Source organism: Schistocerca cancellata, chromosome 2 (genome assembly GCF_023864275.1).
Source record: "Schistocerca cancellata isolate TAMUIC-IGC-003103 chromosome 2, iqSchCanc2.1, whole genome shotgun sequence".
NCBI classification, from domain to species: Eukaryota; Metazoa; Arthropoda; class Insecta; order Orthoptera; family Acrididae; genus Schistocerca; species Schistocerca cancellata.
Genome location: NC_064627.1, coordinates 268,222,544 through 268,247,267, shown reverse-complemented (window position 1 = coordinate 268,247,267; position 24,724 = coordinate 268,222,544). Strand labels below are relative to the sequence as shown.

Below are 24,724 nucleotides of genomic sequence, written 5' to 3'. Positions count from 1 at the left end.
ATGTGTTATAACACACTCTTTAGTTTTGTTTTGATAAATGTAAACAATCTGTATTAAGTAATTATCCATGTGTAGTACAAAAATATGCAGTTTAAGTGCTACATCACAATACAAATTTTGGCTATATGTCTTTTTCTTTCCTTCCAAAAACATGTTTCTTTAGTTCATGGCAATACGCAAATATAAAGATTGCGGTAGCATCGCGTAAGGGAAGTGCATTGGTGGAGCAGTCATTTGAATGCAAGTGATTCATGCGATAAGGTTTCCGACGTAATTATGGCCGCATGTCAAGAATTAAGGGGTCTTGAATGCGAAATGGTATCTGGAGCTAGACGCATGGCACACTCCATTTCGTATATCGGCAGGAAATTCAATACTGCGAGATCCACAGTGTCAAGAGTGTGCCGAGAATACCAAATTTTAGGCATTACTTCTCACCACGGTCAATGCAGTGACCGCCGGCCTTCACTTAACGACCGCGAGCAGCGGCGTTTTTGTAGAATTGTCAGTACTAACAGACAAGCAAGATTGCGTGAAATAACAGCGGAAATCAATGTTGGACGTATGACGAACGTATCTTTTCGGACAGTAAGGGCCAATTTGGCGTTAATGGGCTATGGTAGCAGACGACCGACGTGAGTGCCTTTTCAACCGCAGGACATCGCCTGCAGCGGCTCTCCTGTTCTCGTGACCATATCAGCTGGACCCTAGACGATTGAAAAATCGTCAGATGATTCCCGATTTCGGGTGATAAGAGCTGATCGTAAATGATGCATACCCCATGAAGCCATGGTCCCATGTTGTCAACAAGACACTGTGCAAGCTGGTGGTGACTCCACAATGGCGTGCGCTGTATTTACGTGGAATGAACTGGATCCTCTGGTCCAACTGAATCGGACTCGAAATCATTCTGTTTGGCCGCTAGGAGACCATTGGCAGCCATTAAAGGACTTCATGTTCCCAAACAACTGTAGTACTTTTATGGATGACAACGCGCCATGTCATCAGGCCACAGTTGTTTTCGAATGGGTTGGAGAACATTCTGGACTGTTCGAGCGAATGGTTTGGCCACCCAGATCGCCCAACATGAATCTCATCGAACATTTATACGACATAATCGAGAGGTCATCTTGTGCACAAAATCCTGCACTAGCAACAATTTCGAAATTATGAGTGGCATGGATCAGTGTTTCTCCAGGGGACTTTCAACTTGTTGAGTCCATGCACACTGAGCTGGTGCAACACGCTGAACAAAAGGAGGTCCGACACGATATTAAATTTCCCATGACGTTTGTCACCTCAATGTAATTGTGGGACAGAGTGGATTCCAGAAGAAGAAAACGCAGCACATTTGTCTACAGTTAGGGTCAGTTACCAAACTCAGCGCCAAACTGTAGACCTTCTCTGGCTGCACAGAAATTAATATCGATCTCCGTCATTTTCCAGCGGACAGGGAGTTCCTGTCAAAGCAGACGAAGGTTCTGGATCTCCTGCTGCACGTGGACCAGTCCGACCTGGGCGACAATCTGACGGTACCCTTCAGCCTGGAGGAGAACGCAGACAGGTTCCAGGTACTAAGCCATCCCGCCCTTCCCTGCAGTGATGCGCTTTCATAGAGTGCCGCTGGTAGCGCTGGCGTTTCAGATCGTTTCTGTGCCAGTTTAGGAGCCGGCGCTGGCGCAGCGGTTGGCTGCCATGCATTCTCGAGGCTTCCTCGCGGGTCGCGGGCAGGCCTTCTCCATACACCGGCAAGGCGATATTGAGCTGGCGAGGGCCACGGTAGAACTACTGCTTAGCGCACAGGACTTCGACACCTTCTATTCGGTAAGTGACGATCACTTCCAGGGCCAACTGGTGAGTCAGCAGTCTGATTATAAGTTTAGATCAGTTATGGTTAAGAGAAGGACTTAACAGCACAAAAATTGACCACAGTTAAAATTTAAGCTCTCCTCCAAATTCGATGGGATCAGTCATATTATAGGATGTGAAACTGATTACTGTTTAGTTATCACAACAGTCAATGATGAAAACACTTTTTTGATGCATGTGGCTCGTTTTTATGATTTTTAGTGTGCTGACTCCTAAAGATATTGCACAGTTTTGTACAATTAGCTCTCAGTATTTAAAAATGCATATTTCACATAATATTCAATTAGTAATAATATAAAGTTGTTCTTCTGGTGGCAATGGTTGAGTAGGTAGTACAGTGTGTTAACTGTAAGTTGGCCAATCGTCTCCATAGACCTGGACAGATAGACACACAAGATATGTCGGTTGGTAGTCATTTGTTTGTAGTCACAGCCAATGTTATCTATCTGATAGTACTGTGAGAGGTTGCCATTATTTTTGCTGTGTTTTGTTTTGTAACTCACTGTTCTGAGCGTTTTTATTGTACAATACAACTGTTGAAGTTATTTATTGAATATGTCAATACATAAGACATATTGAATACTGATTACGAACAACATTTAACTGATCTTTATCGCCGTGCATGGTTTCACGGAAACAAGCACTAGTTAACGTGCCAGCACTGCGGGAGATAGGTAGGGCTGTTTCAGGCATGGCTCTGACGCCCTGCTGTGATCCATGCCGGGGCCAGGCTTGATATTCCATTCCCTGCAGCCCCATCAGGTAAATTAGCAAACTTACAATTAGCACATTGTATGTATCCTAACTGCTATGATAAGTACAGTGCCTCTTTTTTTTCTCAAGAACCTTAAAAACCAGAAAGAAGATATATTGCAATATCTAGGCATTAAGGTGGTCTCTGAGAGTAGTGTCTTCATCTGGCAGAAGCGAAATTGAAAGAAAGAGTGTTTGTTGGACATAAATTCGAAAAACGGTGTTCATCTCTAGTCTCGAATCAAAACTGACTGTGAGTGAGACAGCAAACACGCTGGAAAAGTTCAGGAAGTTAAGTTGTTTGATGAACCTCAAGATACACTTTTTGAACAGTCACTCAAAGTTCTCCCTGAAAATTTCAGTGATGGGAGCAACAAGGTGAGTACTTTTATCAATACACTAATTAATGGAAAGACAGCCAGAATAAACATACGATTGGGAACTACTGTTGGTCGCTTCACCAAGGTGAACAACAGGCAATTCATCTGACAAGAAAACTTTATTAGTTGCTGCAAGGAGAAGAGAGAAACGACATGTAAGACAATGGGTGGACACATAATTTCTAAGTAATAAAAACGTGCTTTCATTTATGCAGTCCAATGAAACTTTGTTCATACTGAAAAATTATACTCTAATTACATGAATTTTACTACTTTCCTAGTTCATAATGAAGTTGAATTGTGACGAAATTCTATGTGACAGAAAATTACTGAAGTCAAATATGAATACATTCAACAGAAAACTGGACCCATATTCTTCCACTTCACTCGTTTCTCTGCCATCAGGTACCATCGTGTTCCAAGGGCCTTCTTGATGCCGTTGTGCCGCATTTTCTGGGGTTTTCCAGTAATTCTTTTACGTTCACAGGCTCTCCAATGAAATACTGATTCATGTGTTGGGATCTTACCTCTGTAAATGGCCAGCTGATTGCTGCTTCATTCTAGTAACTCACTCAAGTATGTGTATTATTTGTGTTCTTCGAATGACTTCTTTCTTAATCTTGCTCCTGAGGATGATGCCCAAGATCACATCGTTAGCTGTCTCATGGTGAAGACAATCTCTGTTGTGTTGCATGGTTTTCGTTATATTATTGGTGGGCTTAATTGGTACTACGGTGTTCATCTTTGGCACACTGAGCTAGATCCTATCACGGAACCAGCTAAGTGCAAATTATTTACAGTTGGCACGTTTCTTTACGATATAAGATGATTTCTGGCGTTTCCTTTCTGAATCAGTGACATCATATACGTCAGACACGTTGGTTTCGAAACTTTAGATTTTAACACTTTATGCTAAATTTAAATGCGATTTTTTGTTGCTGATTGTAGCTAAACCTGTGTATGTGTCAGATAATATTATGTATTTTTGAACAAAGACTACCACAAAAATAGTATTTCATACTATAGCATCACTTGCAATGCACATTTGTGCTTTATATAACATTGACGACTGATGCTGACTGCTCCGCGAAAGCCTACTTAAGGAATTTCAACAAACGGTATGAAGTGAGGGATCTAAGAATATACAGGGTGTCCGGCCTAAACATATAATAATACAAAATGTAGTAACTTGTGATTTAATTGAGATATTTATTGGCGGGATGCTATTACAAATATGATAACTGTAAATGTTGTCTACGTTTGCCTCCGGCAGTTGGTATTGCGTGCGCATGCGCAAAACTGCTTTGTTCACGTAAACGTGCGTCTGTCATGAGGACTCCATAGCAGAAGGTGATCTGTGTGCTTCCTCTCGCGAAGCTAAAGTCTGTTACAATGGTACTACGTCGTTTTCGGCATGAGTATGGACTGCGACAACTCACGAAGTTTCTGTTATGATGACGACGAACGAATCGTCGCCAGTGTGAATGACTGATGGCCAATGGTAAATAGAAACATACAAATCTCTTCTTTGCATATACAGCAGGTTTCTCAGTGAAATCGATAAGGAGCTAGCTGCATGGTCTGGGTCTACGACTCAAATAATTAGAAGTCATTGATAAAAAATGATATATTTTACTTAACTTTGGTACAGGAGTCTTCATAGTCAGGAGAAATATAATTACCAAAAAATTGGACAAGTGGCTTCAGGAAACTGAGAGTTACTTTCGATGTTGGGCCACCACGCCAGGCACCCAACTTCAGGGGCTACTCTTGAATTAATCAGTACATCCTTTCAGCGCAGCCCTTGTAAGTCAATCCGACATCAATTAGGCAGTTACAGTTACCTCATTCGACAGTTGCGTCTACAGGGTTCCAAACTACAGTTTCTTCGTTTCGTCACAAAATCAAACCTGAGGACAGGCCTCGATGCAAGGCATTCGAAGAGACAACTCTGGCAAAAATGTATGAAAAACAGGCGTTTCTCGATCTCGTCTGTCTGTTTGATGGGAAGTGACCCAACCTCCTCTCCTCCCTCCCGCCCAAGAGCGAGAACGTTACTCTGAGAAAGTGAATGTGAGGTGTGAATTGTGTAAGGACAGGTTATAGATCCAGTTTACTCTGTGGAGCCTACAGTTAACGCAACAACGTACGTAAACGTGTTGAGGCTATATTCTGTGCCACACCCTCTTCATGACGTTATGTTTCAACAAGATGGCGCACCATGCCATTTTTCGAACATTGTAAAGGACGTCTCTGGTCATGAGTTCCCAGATCGCTGGCGCCATTCTTCTGTCGTGTTTATTAAGAATCAAGTGTACTAGACACTTGTTCGCCATCTACCAGATCTGTGCCATCACATTCGTACAGCTTGTAAGTAGGCTGTTTATGTTTTCTTTATGTAAGTAGGCTGTTTATGTTTTCTTTATGTAAGTAGGCTGTTTATGTTTTCTTATTGGCAACGTTACATAGCGCTCTATATGAAAATCACTGGCTGTGCTGTGTGCAGTCTGTGGCTAGTTTGCATTGTTGTCTGCCATTGTAGTGTTGGGCAGCGGCAGCTGGATGTGAACAGCGCGTAGCGTTGCGCAGTTGGAGGTGAGCCGCCAGCAGTGGTGGATGTGGGAAATGAGATGGCGGATTTTTGAGTACAGAATGGATATTATGAACTGCTATGTATATTATGCTTTTTCAACACTATTAAGGTAAATACATTGTTTATCTACTGAGCTCAGATGCTAAACTAAGGGACGAGGCAATGCAGCAGCACAAAACAATTAACACAAACAGCAATGACAAAAAAATGCAAATTGGCAGCAGCAGTAAATCTAAATTAACAGATAAAATGCAAAATTACAACTAATATGAGCCAATGTGCAGTAACAAGAAAAATAAATCAGTAGTAAAACTAGCAATACAAAGTGAAATTTAGTAGCACTATGCCTGGCAAACAGCAGCAGCAACTTATATCTAAACGTGACATAGCTCAAGCAAAAAAATATTACAGTAAAGACAACAATGCAGATAAGGGAAATGTCTATTCACATCTTAATATCTATGTAATTAAAGTGGTGCACCACAAATTATTCTAAAAAAGAAATTACCAAGTACTTGAAAAGAAAGTTATGTATGCAAGTCCTGTGAAGGGAAATGTCTTTTTGTGCTCCTTCGTTTTTTTTTTAAGTACATCGAAGTTATTCTTTACTGGGTCTGTACGCATAAAATATTTATAATAGTACATCTATAAAATTTTATTTTAACCAATGCTGCAGGGCAGCTACAAACTAGATATTAAATGAAATAAGCAACTATGTACAAAGGAAGGCATGAAACATCATTCATTAGCCATATGGCATTTCATAAGGTAGTAAAAAAAATCTCTCAACTCTCGTAGAAAGATACTTGTTATAATCAGGTGTGCAGATGTAAGAATGTTTCCAAGTAATGAGCGTGTCGTATTTACGGTGCTTTCTATAAAGGAATGTCAATAGCGAGGATAAGGGCCCCCCTTTTTTTTTCTACCTGTGCCTCTGCAAAAGCTTTCACTAATGGCTTTTTTTTTCAGGCGTCTGACACAGCTGGGTGCCCACGACGCATTACGTGCAGGTGGTCACTTAACTTTCTTACGGAAATATTTACGACAGCCATTTCCGCTACAGTGACAGTCTCATATAAAAATATTTCACAGGTCAAGAATTTACGTTGCAAATGTGTAGAAACAAAATCCTATAAATATAACAGTGTCCAAAAAGTTTTCCTCGGCATTGTGATACATTCGCGCATTTACACACATTTCATAACTCTTAAAGTACGATTCTTGGTTTCCAACATCCTTTTTCACAAGTCAGAGTCCCTAACCACTACTCCTTATTCCTTACCTTACTACACATATACATATTCATCAACTCGTCTTCAACAATTTATCATAACAAATACATATCATAATAAACATTCCTCAACAGCATAATACACATCGTCGTTGTAATAATAACATCAAAACGCCTCAGTCAAATCTCAAAAACGTCGTAGCTTTCTGCAATAATTTCAAAACCTAAAGAAAATTCTCTGCTCATTTCAATAGTGTCATCTACCTCTAACGTACTTTAAAAATCATGATCTCATACCAAATATATCATTCAAAGCTCTCATAATATCACAATGGGTCCAAAAAAATATGAACAGTTCACAAAGTACAGACAAAATACAACATCGTAAGTGTGAAGTAATCCAACCCTATAATTGCGTAAAACCCCTTGGAGAGAAGTGGAGTAGAGATTAGATATCTATCGCGCCACTAATTGGGCGCATATCAAGGTGTATTAGGCGTGTAAGAAAATATTTTGAGTTACCATACAGGAAGAAACATACTAACAATAAATATTTCAATTACTTACCTAGTTTTTACATTTCATATTATTATATTTTAATCTTGACACCGTATACTACATCTCCCTACATATCGCTCCCGCAGGGACAACGGAGACAAAATTAGATTAATTGCAGCGAACTCAGAGCCATTTCAGAAGTTATTCTTACTGTACTCCATGCGCGAATGGAACGGGAGTAAACGCTGATACATCGTATAATGTGAAGTGCACTCTGCCACATACTTCATGGTGATTTGCAGAGTATAGATGTAGTTCTGCTGTCTCTCCATTGTTCTTTGTAGACTCCGTAATTTCTGAACACTTCCTACTGTCAGAGCCAATGTTTCTAGACAATTAACAGCTATTGCAGAAGAATTTAGATTTTATATTCCGTAGAACGTCTTTGTTCCTCAGACAAACTTCAGCTTGTAACTGGTTTGCTGGTTTTGAAATTTGGTATACTATAGCCCGATCCATGAACGATGGCTGTCTACGCAGGTCGAGTAACTAACTGATGGAAATGCATTACTGCCGGTTCGAAGCGGCAGCTGCGGTAAACGCATACATGTGCTTTGCGCTTGATGTAAGCGTGTATCCTGAAAATTATGTCTCTCGCTTGTTTGTATAGAACTGGTCGCTTACCATCACTGTCCGGCATGACAAATCGCAATAAATGGGAAAAAATGTACTAAATAACTCGCTACCGTCACGTTTAATGCCCGCATTGGGCATGGCATTCTCTGCTTGTTCAATGTACCGATTGACTAACGTGGGGGATAGGCTACAACCTTGTCTCACTCTCTTTTCAATCACTCCTTCCCGTTCATGCTCTTCGACTCTTATTACTGCCGTCTGGTTTCTGTGCAGCCTTTTGCAACCTGCATTTTCCTCCTCCTACCTTCAGAATTTGAAACACGGTATTCCAGCCAACACTATCAAAATCTTTCTCCAAGTCTACAAATGTTATAAACATAGGTTTGCGTTTCCTTAACCTGTCTTCTATGAGAAGTGGAGTCAGTATTGCCTCACGTGTTCCTACATTTCTTCGAAATCCAAACTGATCTTCCCCGACGGTCGGCTTCTACGAGTTTCTCCATTCTTCTATAAACAATTCGTGTTAGTATTTTGCAACCGTGACTTATTAAATTGATAGTTCGGTGAGTTTCACACCTGTCAGCAACTGCTTTCTTTAGAATTGCAATTATTACATTCTTCTTGAAGTGTGAGGGTATTTCGCCTTCCTCATACATCTTGCAGACCAGATGGTAGAATTTTGTCATGGCTGGCTCTCCGAAAGCTATCAGTAGTTGTAATGGAATGTCCTCTCTTCCCGGGGCCTTGTTTCCACTTAGATCTTCCAGAGCTCTGTCAAATTCGTCTCGCAGTATCATCTCTCCTATCTCATTTTCGCCTTTGTCCACTTCCATTTCTATAACATTGCCTTCAAGTTCGTCACTCTTGTATAGACCGTCTATATACTCCTTCCACCTTTCAGCTTTCCATTCTTTGCTTAGAACTGGTTTCCCATCTGAGCTCTTGATATTTATACAGTTATCTGAACAGATAAAAATATTTGAGTGAAGTACTCTGGCATTCACTACAGAACGCTCATTGGGTGTCGGAGAATGCGTGTGCAGAACGAGCCTAAATTCGACCGCCAACGTTTGTGATTCCAGCTATAATATAAGTAAAACGCTACATGGCCTGATTTGAATAAACTATGCCTTGTAGTACATCAATTAGTGACCCAAGTAATTAATTAATAAGTGCATTCTGAGTGTAACATGACCAATTAAAGTTAATTGAACGAAACACACCTATGTTAATGACGTAACGTGAAAACTGTAGACACAGCATCGACAAACTGAACACGAGTGACCCTGAAATTCGTCTCTAACATTACAGTAATAGTGAATATGCGTCAGCAGTCCGACATGTACTGAGTTATGCAGTGGGGATGTTACCCAGCTTTTGTAGCTATAGCAATCAAACATGAAACACTGAACGTAAACACTCCTGCACTTACAGCGTCTCTAAAAGTACGAACAGAGTCATGACATACCTTGTTACTGTTATGGTCTTCAGTCTGAGGACAGGTTTGGTGCAGCTCTCCACATTACCCTACCCTGTGCGAGCCTCTTCATCTCATAACCATTGCGACCTACATCCTTCTGAGTCTGCTTGCTGTATTCACTCACCTCTTAGTCTCCTTCTATGATTTTTACATACCAAACTTCTCACCAGTACCAACAACATTGATGTCTCAGAATGTGTCCTATCAACAGAGCCCTTCTTTTAGTCAAGTTATTCTACAAATTTTTCTCCAATATTCTATTCAGTACCTCCTCATTAGCTATATAATCTATCCATCTAATCTTCAGCATCCTTCTCTAACATACATTTCGAAAGCTTCTGGTTTAAACCGTTTATCGTCTATGTTTCACTTACGTATATGGCTACGCTACAGACAGAAGCATTCCGAAAGCACTTCCTAACATTTAATTTATATTCGTTGTTAACAACTATCTCTTCTTCACAAATGCTTTTCTTGCCATTGCCATTCTACCTTTCATATCCTCTCTGCTCAGGCCATCTTAAGTCACTATACTGCCCAAAACTGTTCCAATGTTTTTAGTGTATCGTTTTCTAATCTAATTCCCTCAGCATCGCCTGAATGAATTCGACTACATTCCACTACCATTGTTTTGTTTTTGTCAATGTTTACTTTATGTTCTCCTTCCAAGACACTGTTCGTTCTGTTCAACTGCATTTCCCAGTGCTTTGTAGCCTCTGACACAAATACAATGTAATCGCAAACCACAAAGTTTATGTTTTTTCTCCCAGAACTTTAATTCCCTTTCCAAGTTTCTCCTTTCTTTCCTGCACGGCTTTCCCAGTGCACAGAGTGAATAATTTTGGGAACAGGCTAGAACACTGTCTCACTCTCTTTTCAACCACTGCTTCCCTTTCATACCCCTCTACTCGTAACTGTCGTCTGGTTTCTCTACAAGCTGTAAACAGCATAACGCTCCCCGTACTTTACCATTGCTACCTTCAGAAATTTGAAGAGAGCATTCCATTCAACACTGTGTAAAGCTTTCTCTAAATCTACAAATGCTAAAACGTAGGATTGCCTTTCCTTACCTATCTTCTACGACAAGTCGTAGGCTCAGCATTGCCTCACGTTTCTCAACATTTCTCTGGAATCCGAACTGATCTTCCCCCGAGGTCGGCTTCTACTAGTTTTTCCACTCTTATGTAAATTATTCGTGCCAGTATTTTACAACTTATTAAACTGATAGTTTGGTAATATTCACATCTGCCAGCACCATTTTCCTTGTAATTAGAGTTACTACATTCTTCTTGAAGTCTGAGGGTATTTCTTCTGTCACATACATCTTGGACACCAGATGGAGTACTTTCGTTATGGATGACTCTCCCAGAGGTGTCAACGGTTCTGATGGAATGTCATGTACTCCAGGGGCCTTGTTTCGGCGTAGCGCTCTGTCAAATTCTTCTCGCAGTACCATATCTCCCACCTTATCTTGATCTACGTCCTCTTTTCTTTCCATTAAATTGCCTTGAAGTTCATTACATTTAATTAGCCCCTTATGTATTCTTTCCACCTTTGAACTTTCCCTTCTTTGCTTAGTATTGGTTTTCTGCCTGAGTTCTTGATATTCATACAGCTGCTCCTCTTTTCTCCAAAGGCCACTTTTATTGTCCTGTAAGGTGAATCTATCTTTCTCCTAGCTATACATGCTTGTATAGACTTACGTTTGTCGTCTAGCGATTCCTGTTTAGCCGTTTTGCACTTCCTATCAGTCTCGTTTTTTAGTCGTTTGTATGCCCATTTGTTTGCTTTATTTGCTGCATTTTTAAATTTTTTCCTTTCATCAATTAAATTCAATGTTTTTTCATCTATTTGATCTTCTGCTGCCTTCACTATTTGATCTCTCAAAGCTACCCATTCACCTTCTACTGTATCGCTTTCCCCTGTTTCAGTCGACGCTCCATCTGAAATTCTCATCAAGCTCTGTTCTTTTACCTTATCCAGGTACAATTTACCTAATTTCCTACGTTTTTTTCAAATGCTTCAGTTTTGATTTACAGTTCACAACTAATAAGTTATGGTCAGAGTCCACATCTGTCCCCGGAAATGCCTTACAGTTTAAAATCTTGTTCCGAAACCTATGTTTTACCTTCATACAACCACCTGAAACCCACCAGTGTCTCCAGGTCTCTTCCGTACACACAACCTTCTTCCGTGATGATTAAACCAAGAGTTATCAAAGATTAACTATCCTCCGTGTAGATTTCTACCAGATGGCATCGTCTTTTGCTTCTTTTCTTCAGTCCATGTTCTCCAAACATTTTTCCTTCTCTTCTTTCTACTAATACCGAAGTCCAGTCATCCATCACATTTATATTTTCCTCTCCATTAGCTATCTGAGTAATTTCTTTTATCTCATCACACATTCTTTCAATCTCTTCATCTGTGGAGCTATTCGGCATATAAACTTGTGCTACTGAGGTGGGTGTTTGCCTTCTGTCTGTCTTGGCTGCGATTATGCGCTCACTGTGCTGCTCACAGTAGCCTACTCGCATTCCCATTTTTTCTTTTCTTATTAAACCTACTCCTGCATTACCTCTACTTGATTTTGCATTTATAGCCCTGTGCCCGCCTGACCAGAAGTCCTGTTCATCCTGTCATCGAACTTCACTAATCCTCACTTATATCTAATTTCAACTATCCATTACTTCATTACTCCTCACTTATATCTAACTTCAACCATCCATTTCCCTCTTCAAATTTTTTAACCTTCCTATCCGATAAAGGGATCTAACATTCCACGCACTGATCCGTAGAATGCCACCTTTTTTTCCTTGATGATGACGTCCTTCTGGATAGTCCTCACCGGAGATCCGAACGGAGGACTATTTTACCTCTGGAATGTTTCAGCCAATAGGACGCCATCATCGTTTAACTATGCAGCAGAGCTGACCTATCTTATCTGCTGTAAAATGCATGCAATAGAACGAGAATGGGTAATGTTTGGAATAGGAGGTGCTATCTGTGATATTTCTTGCCCAAAGATTAATACAATTATCAGTTATTGGAAATAAATGCGTTTCGCAACAGGTGGTCATGTAATGGTGGCAGAGTTAAAGACGCTAATGCACTGTATCAAATAGAAAGTACTTTAAATGGAAGAAAATATTTGAATTCAACTTTATATAATTAATTCAAAATTCAAGTGAACAGAGTAACACATGACCTCATAACCGCACAAAGACATGTGGCAAATAGACCATATATGGAAAACACCACATGAATCAAATTCTGTATATGATATAAAAATGTTAATAATTTGAACCAAATTTAAGAATGAATGAGTTGACTGAACTACTCTTCGGATTAAATGACTGACTGCGTATTCTGTACGAAGCCTCTTAGCTATTGATTTCGCAGGACAAAGAATTAGCAGCAACACATGGAGCATAATTTCACTCGAGGCATGCGTGCCAACTTCGCTACATAAATCAGTGAAAATTTACCCACGAGGTCCAAATATCTCACGAATGCTTAACAAACTCACTCTGGCGATGGGAAACACCTATGTATAACCCCAGTAACGTAAGCCACTTCACGAAACAACACAAGCAGCGAGCAGTCAAGCCAGACAAAATAACATTTCTCTCAGACAAATTGAATTTTCTCACTTCTTACTCACTAGACATATAAGTATAATACATGTAAATAAATTTCAATTCAGTTGCTTCTAGAGTAATTAATTTTTCAGAACATAAGAGCAAAAAATTACAACTATTTTCGCACCACAACAGCTACTCAATTACCAGTAGTCCTATTTCCTAATCACAGATATTCCCTCACAAGGAGTAAATAGCTTATATTCACAACAGAAAGCTGGTTTAAATCAACTTCCACTTGTACAGAGAATAAAGAGAAATACAAATCACTTGGTACGAAACCCCACATGTGAACGGTATGAGAAGAAAACCTAATAATCTTAACAGAGAGACTTGTCCACTACTATGCACTTAACAGTGATTTGGTTGGTTGGTTTGATTAAAAGAGGGGGAAAGGGACCAAACTGTGAGGTCATCAGTCCCTTGTTCCGAATTAAAAAATTCCACAAGTGTGAGAATAAAACAAACGAGACTGACAACTGAAAACGGAACAAAGGGAAAAATCACAAGAACGATGACGGGCAACAAACATGTAAATGAACAAAAATGGGACAATAAAACCACAGAAATGCAAGAAACGGAATGAAAAGATTAAAACAACAAAGCAGATTACCATGGTTGGCTGGCCATGAGAATAAAAAAAGGAGAAGCCAGCTACTCTGCAACACATGAAAACCTCCAGCCTAGAAGCACTAGGATGGAAGACACAGAGGGACAAAGGACATCTAAAACTTAGATAAAATGATGAAACCCACCCTGACGAATAAAACGTAAAACTAAATCAGCCGATGAGGCGTTGTCAGGTAAAATTAGCGGCAACGAGTCCGGTAACCCAAGATTTCGTCACTGGGCAGTCACAGTGGGACAGTGCACCAGAATATGGGCCACTGTCAACCGGGCGCCGCGCCGACACTCAGGCGGGTCTTCACGGCCCAGGAGGTAACCGTGAGTCGCCCAAGCGGGGCCAATGCGGAGCCGGTACAGGACAACTGGTTACCTGCGAGAGGCCCGCAAGGAAAACTTCCACACACTCGTAGTCTCCTTAATGACACGCAGTTTTTTGTGTGTACTGTTATGTCATTCCGTCTCCCAAAGCCGAAAAACCCTACGGCGCAAGTCAGAATGCAGGTCAGGTTCAGAGATGCCCATCTCCAGAAGCGGTTTCCGCGTAGCTTGTTTGTCCAGCGTGTCGGCAAGTTCGTTTCCTGGGATGCCGACGTGTCCTGGGGTCCACACAAACACCACTGAATGACGGGGCCAGTCCAGGGCATAGATGGACTCCTGGAGGGACGGTACCAAGGATCGCGAGGGTAGCACTGGTCGATAGCTTGTAGGCTGCTCAAGGAATCAGTACACAGAAGAAACGATTCCCCAGGGCTTGAACGGATATACTGAAGTGCACAAGAGCTGGCCACCAGCTCTGAAGTGAATACACTGCAACCATCGGGCAAGTAATACTGTTCAAAATGACCTCTGTGGACGTAGGCGAAGCCAACATGACCATCAGCCATAGAGCCGTCGGTGTAAACCACTTCAGAGCCTTGGAAGACGTCAAGAATCGAGAGGAAGTGAGAGCAGAGAGCGGCAGGAGTAACTGAGTCCTCAGGGTCATGTGAAAAGCCCAGAAAAATCTGCAGCCTAGGTGTACACCATGGAGGTGTATGCAGATGGGCCTGCATGGGTGGTGGTAAAAGGAAGGACTCCAGCTCTGACAGAAGGGATCGCTCGTGAATAGCACACGTTAGCCCTGACCTGGGCCACCAATGCGGGAGATGAACTGCCGCGGGTGGAAAAAGGAGACGGTAATTCGGATGCTCAGGAGAACTATGAATGTATACAACGTAATTGGCGAGTAGTTGTGCACGTCGGATCTGCAATGGAGGGACTCCGGCCTCCACCAGGACACTGGTCACCGGACTCGTTCTAAAAGCTCCCGTCACTAGGCGAACGCCACAGTGGTGCACTGAGTCGAGTACACCCAACGCTGAGGGCGCCACCGAACCAGAAACCAGACTCCCATAGTCAAGGCAGGATTGAACTAGGGCTTTGTAGAGCTGCAGCAGATTAGATCGATCTGCACCCCAGTTGGTGTTGCTCAGGCAGCGGAGGGCATAGAGGTGCTGCCAGCACTTCCACTTAAGCTGACAAAGGTGAGATAGCCAAGTCAATTGGGCGTCGAAAACCAGTCCTAAGAACCGATATATCTCTACTACAGTGAGTGGATCGTCATGAAGGCAAAGTTCTGGTTCCAGATGAACGGTACGACTCCAACAGAAGTGCATAACACACGACTTAACGGCCGAAAACTGGAAGCCATGGGCGAGAGCGCATGACTGCACCTTGTGGGTGCCTCCCTGTAGGCGTCGCTCAGCAACAGCAGTACTGGTGGAGCAGTTCGAAAAACAGAAGTCGTCTGAATACAGAGAGGGTAAGACGGACGGCCCTACAGCTGCTGCTAGACCGTTAATGGCCACTAAAAACTCAAAACAGAGCCCTGGATATGGGGAGAACTATGGGAGGCAACGACTTGGACACGGAAAGTACGGAGCGACAGGAAATTCTGGATAAAAATTGGGAGCGGGCCTCGGAGACCCCACCCATATAATGTGGCAAGGATATGATGTTGCCAGTTGGTGTCATATGCTTTGTGTAGATCAAAAAAGACGGCAACAAGGTGTTGGCGTCTGGAAAAGGCTGTTCGAATGGCAGACTCGAGGAACACGACATTATCAGTGGTAGAGCGCCCCTGCCAGAAGCCGCCTCGACATGGAGCCAGTAGGCCACGTGACTCCAGGACCCAACCTAACTGCTGGCACACCATACGTTCCAGCAGCTTACAATGTTGGTGAGGCTGATGGGCCTATAGCTATCCACATCAAGCGGGTTTTCGCTGGGTTTGAACATGGAACGATGGTGCTCTCCCACCATTGCGATGAAAAGACACCATCGCACCAGATCCGGTTGAAGATGACGAGGAGATGGCGCTTGTAGTCTGATGAGAGATGTTTAATCATCTGACTGTGGATCCAGTCCGGTCCAGGAGCTATGTTGGGGCAATGTGCAAGTGCGCTGAGGAGCTCCCACTCTGTAAATGGGGCGTTATAGGGTTCACTGTGGCGTGTAGTAAACGAGAGGACTTTCCTTTCCATCCACCGTTTGAGGGTGCGAAAAGCTGGGAGGTAGTTCACTGATGCAGAGGCTCGAGCATAGTGCTCGGCAAAGTGCTCAGCAATCGCGTTTGCATTGGTACATAGCACGCCATTGATGGTAACGCCAGGCACACCTGTTGGTGTCTGGTACTCAAAAAGACGTCTGATCTTCGTCCAGACTTGGGAAGGTGATGTATGGCACCCAATGGTCGACACTTACCTCTCCCAACACTCCTGTTTCCGTCGTTTTATAAGCTGGTGTACATGGGCACAGAGCCGCTTAAAGGCTATCAGATGCTCTAGAGAACAGTGCCGCTTATGTCGCTTTAGAGCTCGCTGACGCTCTGCCATTGCCTCAGCGACTTTTGGCGACCACCAAGGGACTGTCTTTCGCTGGGGACAACCTACAGAGCGAGGGATCGCATTTTCTGCAGCAGAAACGATTGTGGTAGTCACCTGCTCAACCATCCCATCGATGTTACCATGTGGGGGAGAGTTAACATTGACATCAGAGGTGAAAGTTTCCCAGTCCGCCTTCTTTAAAGCCCATATGGGCAGGCGTCCATGGGCCTGACTCTGGGGCGGTGACAGAAAAATGGGAAGTGGTCACTACCACACAGGTCGTCATGTGCTCTCCAGTGGATAGATGGGAGAAGTCCTGGGCTGCAAATTGATAAATCAATGGCCGAGTAACTACCTCGAGCCACAGTCAAATGTGTGGCAGCCCCAGTATTTAAGAGGCAGAGGTCGAACTGAGACAGTAAAGTTTCGAGATCTCTGCCTTGGCCAGTATGCACAATATCATCCCACAAGGGGTTATGGGCGTTAAAATCTCCCAAAAGCAGGAAAGGTTTAGGGAATTGATCAATCAGTGCAGCTAATACTTTCAGGGGTATTGCACCATCTGGAGGAAGATATACATTGCAGACAGTTATTTCCTGTGTCGTCCGTATTCTGACGCTTCAAGAGGGGTTTGAAGGGGCACAGTTTCACTACAGAATTAGTTTAGGACATAAACCCAAACTCCACCTGACCCTCGATTATAGTTGCAGTTCTTGTAATATCCCTTATAATCACAGAGGGCAGGGATCCCCATTGCCAGGAACCAGGTTTCCTGCAGGGCAATGCAGAAAGAAGATGTAAAGCTTAACAGTTGCCGTAGCTCAGCCAGGCTGTGGAAAAAACCGCCGCAGTTCCTCTGGAGGATGACATCGTTTCAAGACTGGGAAGACATGGAACATTCAATGATGCAGTTTACGCCGCAGGGTCACCTGTTCCCACCGACTTTTTGCCTGAGCAGTCTATGTCCATTGTGTCTCAGGGTCTGGCGAGATCCAGGTCCTCAGCAGAAGCCAGGATCTCCACCCCATCCTCAGATGCAGAGCTTGTAGGTAGCGGTGATGTGGATGCCACAGCAAGTTCCTTATTTTTTTGGGGGGGCGGTCTTCTTTTTCTATTTATCGCGCTGTTCCTAGGGTTTCCCTGGCTGGGAGGACTTCACTGAATCAGTCTCTGGGACTGAGGATGAGCTTGAAGCCATACGACCAGCTGCTTTTGGGCTCTTCAGCCACTGGCGGATGTCATCTTTCCCACTAGCAGAAACCTGGGAAGGGACTCATCCAAGGGACCTCTTCCTAGCGAGAGGAACCAAAGAAGCCTTACAGGGCAGGTGTAGTCTCCCAGTTCTAAGAGGCGACAGGAATTCGAGGAACTGATGGGGCGACAACTGTTTTTAAATATTCCTCTTAGCCTCAGTGTAGATCAGTCGGTCCAAGGTTTTAAATTCCATTATTTCCCTCTTTTTCTGTAAAATCCTGCAGTCTGGCGAGCAAGGTGAATGATTCTCTCCACAGTTGACACAGATGGGAGGTGGGGCATATGGAGTATTGGGATGTGATGGACGTCCACAACCTTGACAGGTGGGGCTGGAAGTACAGTGGGAATATATATGGCTGAACTTCCACCACTTTAAAAGCACTGCATTCAGGGAGGGATATATGGCTTGACGTCACAGCGGTAGACCATCACCTTGACCCTCTCGGGCAATGTGTCACCCTCGAAGGCCAAGATGACGGTACCGGTGGCAACCTGGTTATCCCGAAGGACACGCCGTACGAAATGAACGCCTCGCTGCTCTAAATAGGCGCGTAGTTCGTCATGAGACTGCAAAAGAAATTCACTGTGGAATACAATACCCTGGATCATATTTAAGCTCTTATGAGGCATGATGGGAACAGAAACATCCCCAAACTTGCCACAAGCGAGTAATGCCTGTGACTGGGCAGATGATACTGTTTTTATCAAAACTGATCCAGAGCGAATTTTGGACAAGCTCTCCACCTCCACAGTCTTGTCCTCCAAATGCTCCACAAAAAACTGAGACTTCATGGAGATGATAGATTCCCCATCGACTCTAGTACATATGAGGTACCAGAGCGAATAAGCTTCGCTGCCATCCTTAGCCTGGCGTTCATCCCATGGTGTGGCCAGGGAGGGGAACGACTTGGGGTCATATTTCTCAGCATTGCCCGCTTAGAGACTGCTGCCGGCAGACCACCAGCAAGAGATGACGTACTACGCACCATGGCGTGTCATCCGCCCTGATGCCACCCACTCCGACCAGGGGCCCTCCCCATGGGCGCCAGCCAGCCGCAGCAAAGGCCACCTAGCAGGATGGCCATTGCCGGGAGTCCCGATGCCCCAGCATGATGGTCATCTACTCCTTGGCATACGTGGGGAGTTAACGGCGCAGGCATCAGCAGAGCAATCCCTGTGTTGTCAGGGGGCTACAACCAACAGGGTACATGGCGGCCCCACCACAACTGACTAGCTACTGTGCTGGATATGAGGTGCAAACAAGTCCATGGTCATTGTCAGCGCAGAAAGCGACACTGCATAGTGCATGGTGGAAAACGCACCCAGGAAGTTGTACTCGCCCAAGGGATGGAGAATGGGCGGAACTGCAACGCGACGACGAGAAAGTCCCTCGATGAACACGGTGCACCATGTAAGGCGGCCTTCCCCAATTGGCTCGCTCCTCGGGAAAATTTTGAAAAATCGATTTCAAACCCTACAGGGGACCATTACATAAAGACCGAAACGTGTGAGACTCCTTTTAGTCGCCTCTTACGACAGGCAAAAATACGTCGGGCCTATTCTAACCCCACGGACCCGCAGGGGGGTCATAGTGATTTACAGAGTATACATGTGGATGTAGAAGTAGATGAGGGGTAGATGAGGGGCAACCACAGCTGTGGTGATGCGTTTCGAATGATGAAAATCGCAGCGGTTGCCGCTTTCATCGTTTGGAAAGAAAAAAATAATTGTTCCCTACTTCCCCTCTTAACAATTGTTTTAATATCTTAGGTAGCATAAAGAATACGTAGAGCGTACCTATCCACATAGTTTTGTCTTTAACTTGTTTACCATCAAGTGTTGCTGCACACACTTCAGTGCTACATGACGATTGTAAATGATAATGTTGTGTGCAATTGTTTGTACTATAACGATTATTTTGGCTAAAGTTTTCAAGCCCGATGATGTGATAAATCATTTTCTTATATAACACTTTCAACTATTGCTTACTTACATTGTTTTGCTTGTGCTTGCATAGTGTTTGATTTTATTTATTTTACTCTGTTTGATCAACGATGGACTATCACGAAAATGCCTGTAACCAAAACATATGCAGTCAAAGGGTGAAACAGTGTTAAGAGCACTTTTTTCTGTTTTTATTATGATTTTGTTCTGGTGGTTCTAACCAATGCTTGCTTTGTAACTGGCAGTTTGATTACGGTTTTGTGGCATGTATGCAGTTACTTCAAAATGACAACACAGCTGAAATTTCGTAGAACGTAAATTCAAAGTAAAATGGAAGTAAATAACTACCGTTAGAAGAAACTTATCTCTATCAAGAAGTTTATTACGGCTGCAGGCCCTGTTGCGAACTAAACTTGGATGTTACCACCTTCTTTGCAAGCTGATTAACGTCTGGTAACCTTTCAAAGTATTATTCTAATATGTGAATGAGAATCTAAATGTGCACTTTTAACTCGCTTTGTAAATCATCATAATCTTCAATAAGCAAATAAAATATTGTGTTGTGTTCAGAGTCGGGTAATGGTTTCCGAAGGACATTTCTGGCTTTGATTGTTAGCTTTACTTAAAAACTCACTATAATCGCTTATATAACTATACACAATGTACGAGCACTCTTATTGCAAATTTATTCAGATACCACAGGAGTTTGGCTGCTCATTTGTTTCTATTCTGGCCGAAACGGTATCGGGCTACAAGCTCAATTTCAGCGGTTCTGCAAAAGGTACGTAATAATATAATACTATGTGCTTTTGGACTTGTGATAATTTTGCGTTAAGTTGCCCATTACTAACGTATAATTTATTATTTTGCCTGTATATAATTTCTGTAGATGTTTTTGTAAATTTTACCTTTTTTTTAGCTGGTTTTCAGCATGTCCTCGTTACGTTATGTGCTAATTTACTTTAAAAGACCAGCGATGTATTTTTTTGTCAAAGATAACGGCTCATGCGTATTGTTTGCTCTCATTTAATCGACACATTTAATTACTTTGTTTCCTTTATTAATTGTAGATGTAAAAACATAATTGTATAAAATGTAATTAGTATAATTTCTGTTATTTTTAGTTTAGGAGGTCATTTCATCTCTGAACGAGGATACCTGTAAAATATTAGATAAAATTCCTGTTTCTTAGGTCTGTTTGCTCATTTTGGATATTATATGGATCTTTTCACAATTTTTACATATTAGTTTATAAACTGCTGATAGAGAAAATTTTGTGAATTTTTCTAATGAAGGACATATTGTGTTCTGCCACCTCAATCCGATTTTTAGCTTTTTTTTAAGGGCATGTTGGATTTTATCCAGTAATTCTCTCTAATAAGGTAAGATAATGTATTTATGCTTCTCTTGAGTTTGAGTTTGGTCAATATCATCTATTAATTCACTTATATTCGTTTTGTTTATTTTGGAATAAACGTCATTCATCAACTTCATAGAGGCTGCAGTGAATACAAAATAGAGTTAGAGCTTAGTCTTGTGCTTAGTGTTGTGACCAGACGAAACTACATTCGTATGGCCATAAATGTGGGCTCTTTGATTGCTCTGAGAGAAGGCTCATAAAACTAGAACACTAGAACACTTTATTACATAAGTGAATAGAATTACCTAATTTTGACACACTTCTTTGCACAAGTTTGCGTGATAATTTACAGCTATCATTAACAGTGAAAACATCACTTGATGTACAGATTAACAAACTGTTCTCTTGAGAGACAATGTTCAACCTTTGTTAAAGTACAAGTTCATCAGAAACTTTTACTGTTAGTGTTTTACATGACGATGTTGACTGCCCTAACTGAGGTCTCAAACTGGGCAGAGCGCTGCCACGTTCGACTCTATACTGCCTCCAGTGCGAGGGCGCTGCTGAGCTGATAGGGGAGGCGTGTTCTTCCGAAGCGCCTCCCATACGTCGTCGCGGATTACAGCGAGGCCTCGTTAACATGTGTGGTATCGATATGCGTTGCCGATTTTGGTACGGAACTGCCATCTCTGGACGATACCAGAGCTAGTTCCTATTCTCTCTAGTGATCGCTTGCAGTTGCGGCACTCAAACCAAATGTTACATGATGGTTCGAACAATAACGCATCGAGCTCTGCTGTGGATCGTGAAATCTCGAGCTAGATAAAATGCGAGTATGGTTGCCCACCCCAGTTTTAATTGTGCCTTGAAAACGATAGGTGTGTTCACCTGCAGTAATATCAGACGTTAACTGGCTGCAGAATCGAAATTTACACTTATTCGTCTCATATCATACTGACAGACTAGAAGCTCTTATACCACGTTCATTTTAACTGAAGACATTGAAATATATCGAAAACTACACATCGGATCAAAAAAGTTATAATTCCAATTTGTTTGTCGCAGAGAGGGGCGTCTAATGATACCACACTAGACCCATCATCTACATCTCCATACATACTCCGCAATCCACCATACGGTGCGTGGCGGAGGGTACCTCATACCACAACTAGCATCTTCTCTCCCTGTTCCATTCCCAAACAGAACGAGAGAAAAATGACTGCCTATATGCCTCTGTACGAGCCCTAATCTCTCTTATCTTATCTTTGTGGTCTTTCCGCGAAATATAAGTTGGCGGCAGTAAAATTGTACTGCAGTCAGCCTCAAATGCTGGTTCTCTAGATTTCCTCAGTAGCGATTCACGAAAAGAACGCCTCCTTTCCTCCAGAGACTCCCACCCGAGTTCCTGAAGCATTTCCGTAACACTCGCGTGATGATCAAACCTACCAGTAACAAATCTAGCAGCCCGCCTCTGAATTGCTTCTATGTCCTCCCTCAATCCGACCTGATCGCATTACGATTCTATGTCAAAATCTACATACGTTTTGTACGAAGCATTTTCTTCGTTTCGCCACAAATGGTGCTGTAATCGGAGGAATAGAAATGGGTATACAACCGTAATTAACGACATGCTACTCAAAGGCCCTCGAATATCCAATGGGACATGGAACACTACCTCCATGCTGCGAGGATAGGACAGGCCAGTATTTCATGACTTGTAATTGGAAACCCAAGTTGCAATGATGTATTCCTCCGACATACCGAACAGAGGACTACTCGACGAGCCACCGTGGCAGTGGAATGAAGAACTACGAGCACTGTGACGGGAGCTCACGCGTCTGCAGACGTAGAACGTATGGCGGCTCTAAACGTTACAGTACTTCCGCTGTGTTTATTGCCTGCATACTTATCTGTCATTTGGAGAACAGATGTGCGAGTGGACGATGAATGTTGCAACCAGAGAAGAAAACACTGAAATTGTGGTGTCACCGCCAGACACCACACTTGCTAGGTGGTAGCTTTTAAATCGGCCGCGGTCCGCTAGTATGCGACCGACCCGCGTGTCGCCACTGTCAGTAATTGCAGACCGAGCGCCACCACACGGCAGGTCTAGAGAGACGTACTAGCACTCGCCCCAGTTGTACAGCCGACGTTGCTAGCCATGGTTCACTGAGAATTACGCTCTCATTTGCCGAGACGATAGTTAGCATAGCCTTCAGCTACAATTGGTACGACCTAGCAAGGCGCCGTATTCCATTTATATTGAGAGTCTATTATTGTATCATCAAGAGAGATGTTCTACAAATGTGGATTAAAGTTAAGTATTCCAGAAGCTACGTACTTTTCTTTATAGCATTCATTACGTATCCTGTTTCAGACCTCACGCCCGCCTGCTTGAGTTTAACGCGTGCATTTCGGCCTTCTCTAGCTATACAACAGAAATGATCCTGATTTAGGGAGAATGTAGGAGAAATGCTGAAGCTGCTTGTATGCTTTCCAGAGAAAGATGTCTCTCGTTCGTTCTTTTACGAGGTAGTGAACGCCTTTACATCTGATAGCTGCGTACAGACCGGCAAAAGGAAACGAAGCAAACGTGTTACAGAAGAAGCTAATGAAACAGCTGTACTAGCGACAGTGCACCATAACCCACAGATAAGCGCCCCGCAATTACACCGAAATTCTGTTACGTCCATAGGTAGTATTATCACAATACTGCATCGTCATAAGTATCATCCATACCACATGTCACTGCATCAAGAACTTCATGCCGCCGGTTTACGTAACCTGGTAGTGTTTTGTGAACGAACACGTCAACAAATGCAAAAGACACCCTCGTTCTTTGTCAGGATACTATTTCCCGATGAGTCTACATTCACAAACCTTAGTAGCGTTAACCGACGTAACATGCATTACTGGAGGATAGACAATTCCCACTCGTTACGTCAAGTTGACTATCAACGTCTTTGGTCGGTTACCGTGTGGGTGTGGCATCGTGGGGAACAAACTCATTGGTCTGTATTTTATCGACGGCATGTTGAATGAAGGTAAATATCGAAGAGGAACTATCGGTATTACTGCAAGATGTTGTCATGGACATTCGTTCGACAACGTATGTGGTTTCAGCATGACGGTTGCCCACATTACGCAACTGAAGCACTGGAGGTATTCAAAAATGGCTCCTAATGCTTGTAACTCACTGGAGGTATTAGATCGTCTTTGCACTGGTCAGTGGATAGGCAGAGGTGACCCTATTAATTGGCCCACTAGGTCGCCGAATTTCTTTCTGTGGGGATATTTAGAAGATAAGTTGTACCAGCAAGTGACAAAAGGACATAAAGGCATGGTCGACCGCAAGAGAAACGCCTATTCTAGCATAGGCTCAGATATGCTTCTGTCCTGTACACGGTCATTTGAAAATCGTGTCGCTAAATGTATTGAAGTTGGCGGTACTACGTTTGAACCGTTACTATAATTGGAAGAGTAAAGCAGCGTCCGCCTCGAACTCCGGTCAGAATCGTATTCTGCAATAAAAAAAAAAAAAAACGTTGGTTCCCATTGAAGATTTCAAAGTTGACTCCCGCCACGCACGCATGGGGT

The 24,724-nt window shown here is 42.9% G+C and overlaps 1 protein-coding gene across 1 annotated transcript in view; it reads left to right on the top strand.

Moving 5' to 3' along the window:
• The window catches only part of LOC126161610 (allergen Cr-PI-like), a 158,677-nt gene that overhangs the window by 16,279 nt on the left and 117,674 nt on the right, over positions 1–24,724 (top strand). Inside the window, exons 2-3 of the mRNA XM_049917564.1 lie at positions 1,447–1,571; positions 1,666–1,824. Of these exons, the coding sequence (XP_049773521.1) occupies positions 1,447–1,571; positions 1,666–1,824 (284 nt within the window). The remainder of the gene's footprint in view (positions 1–1,446; positions 1,572–1,665; positions 1,825–24,724) is intronic.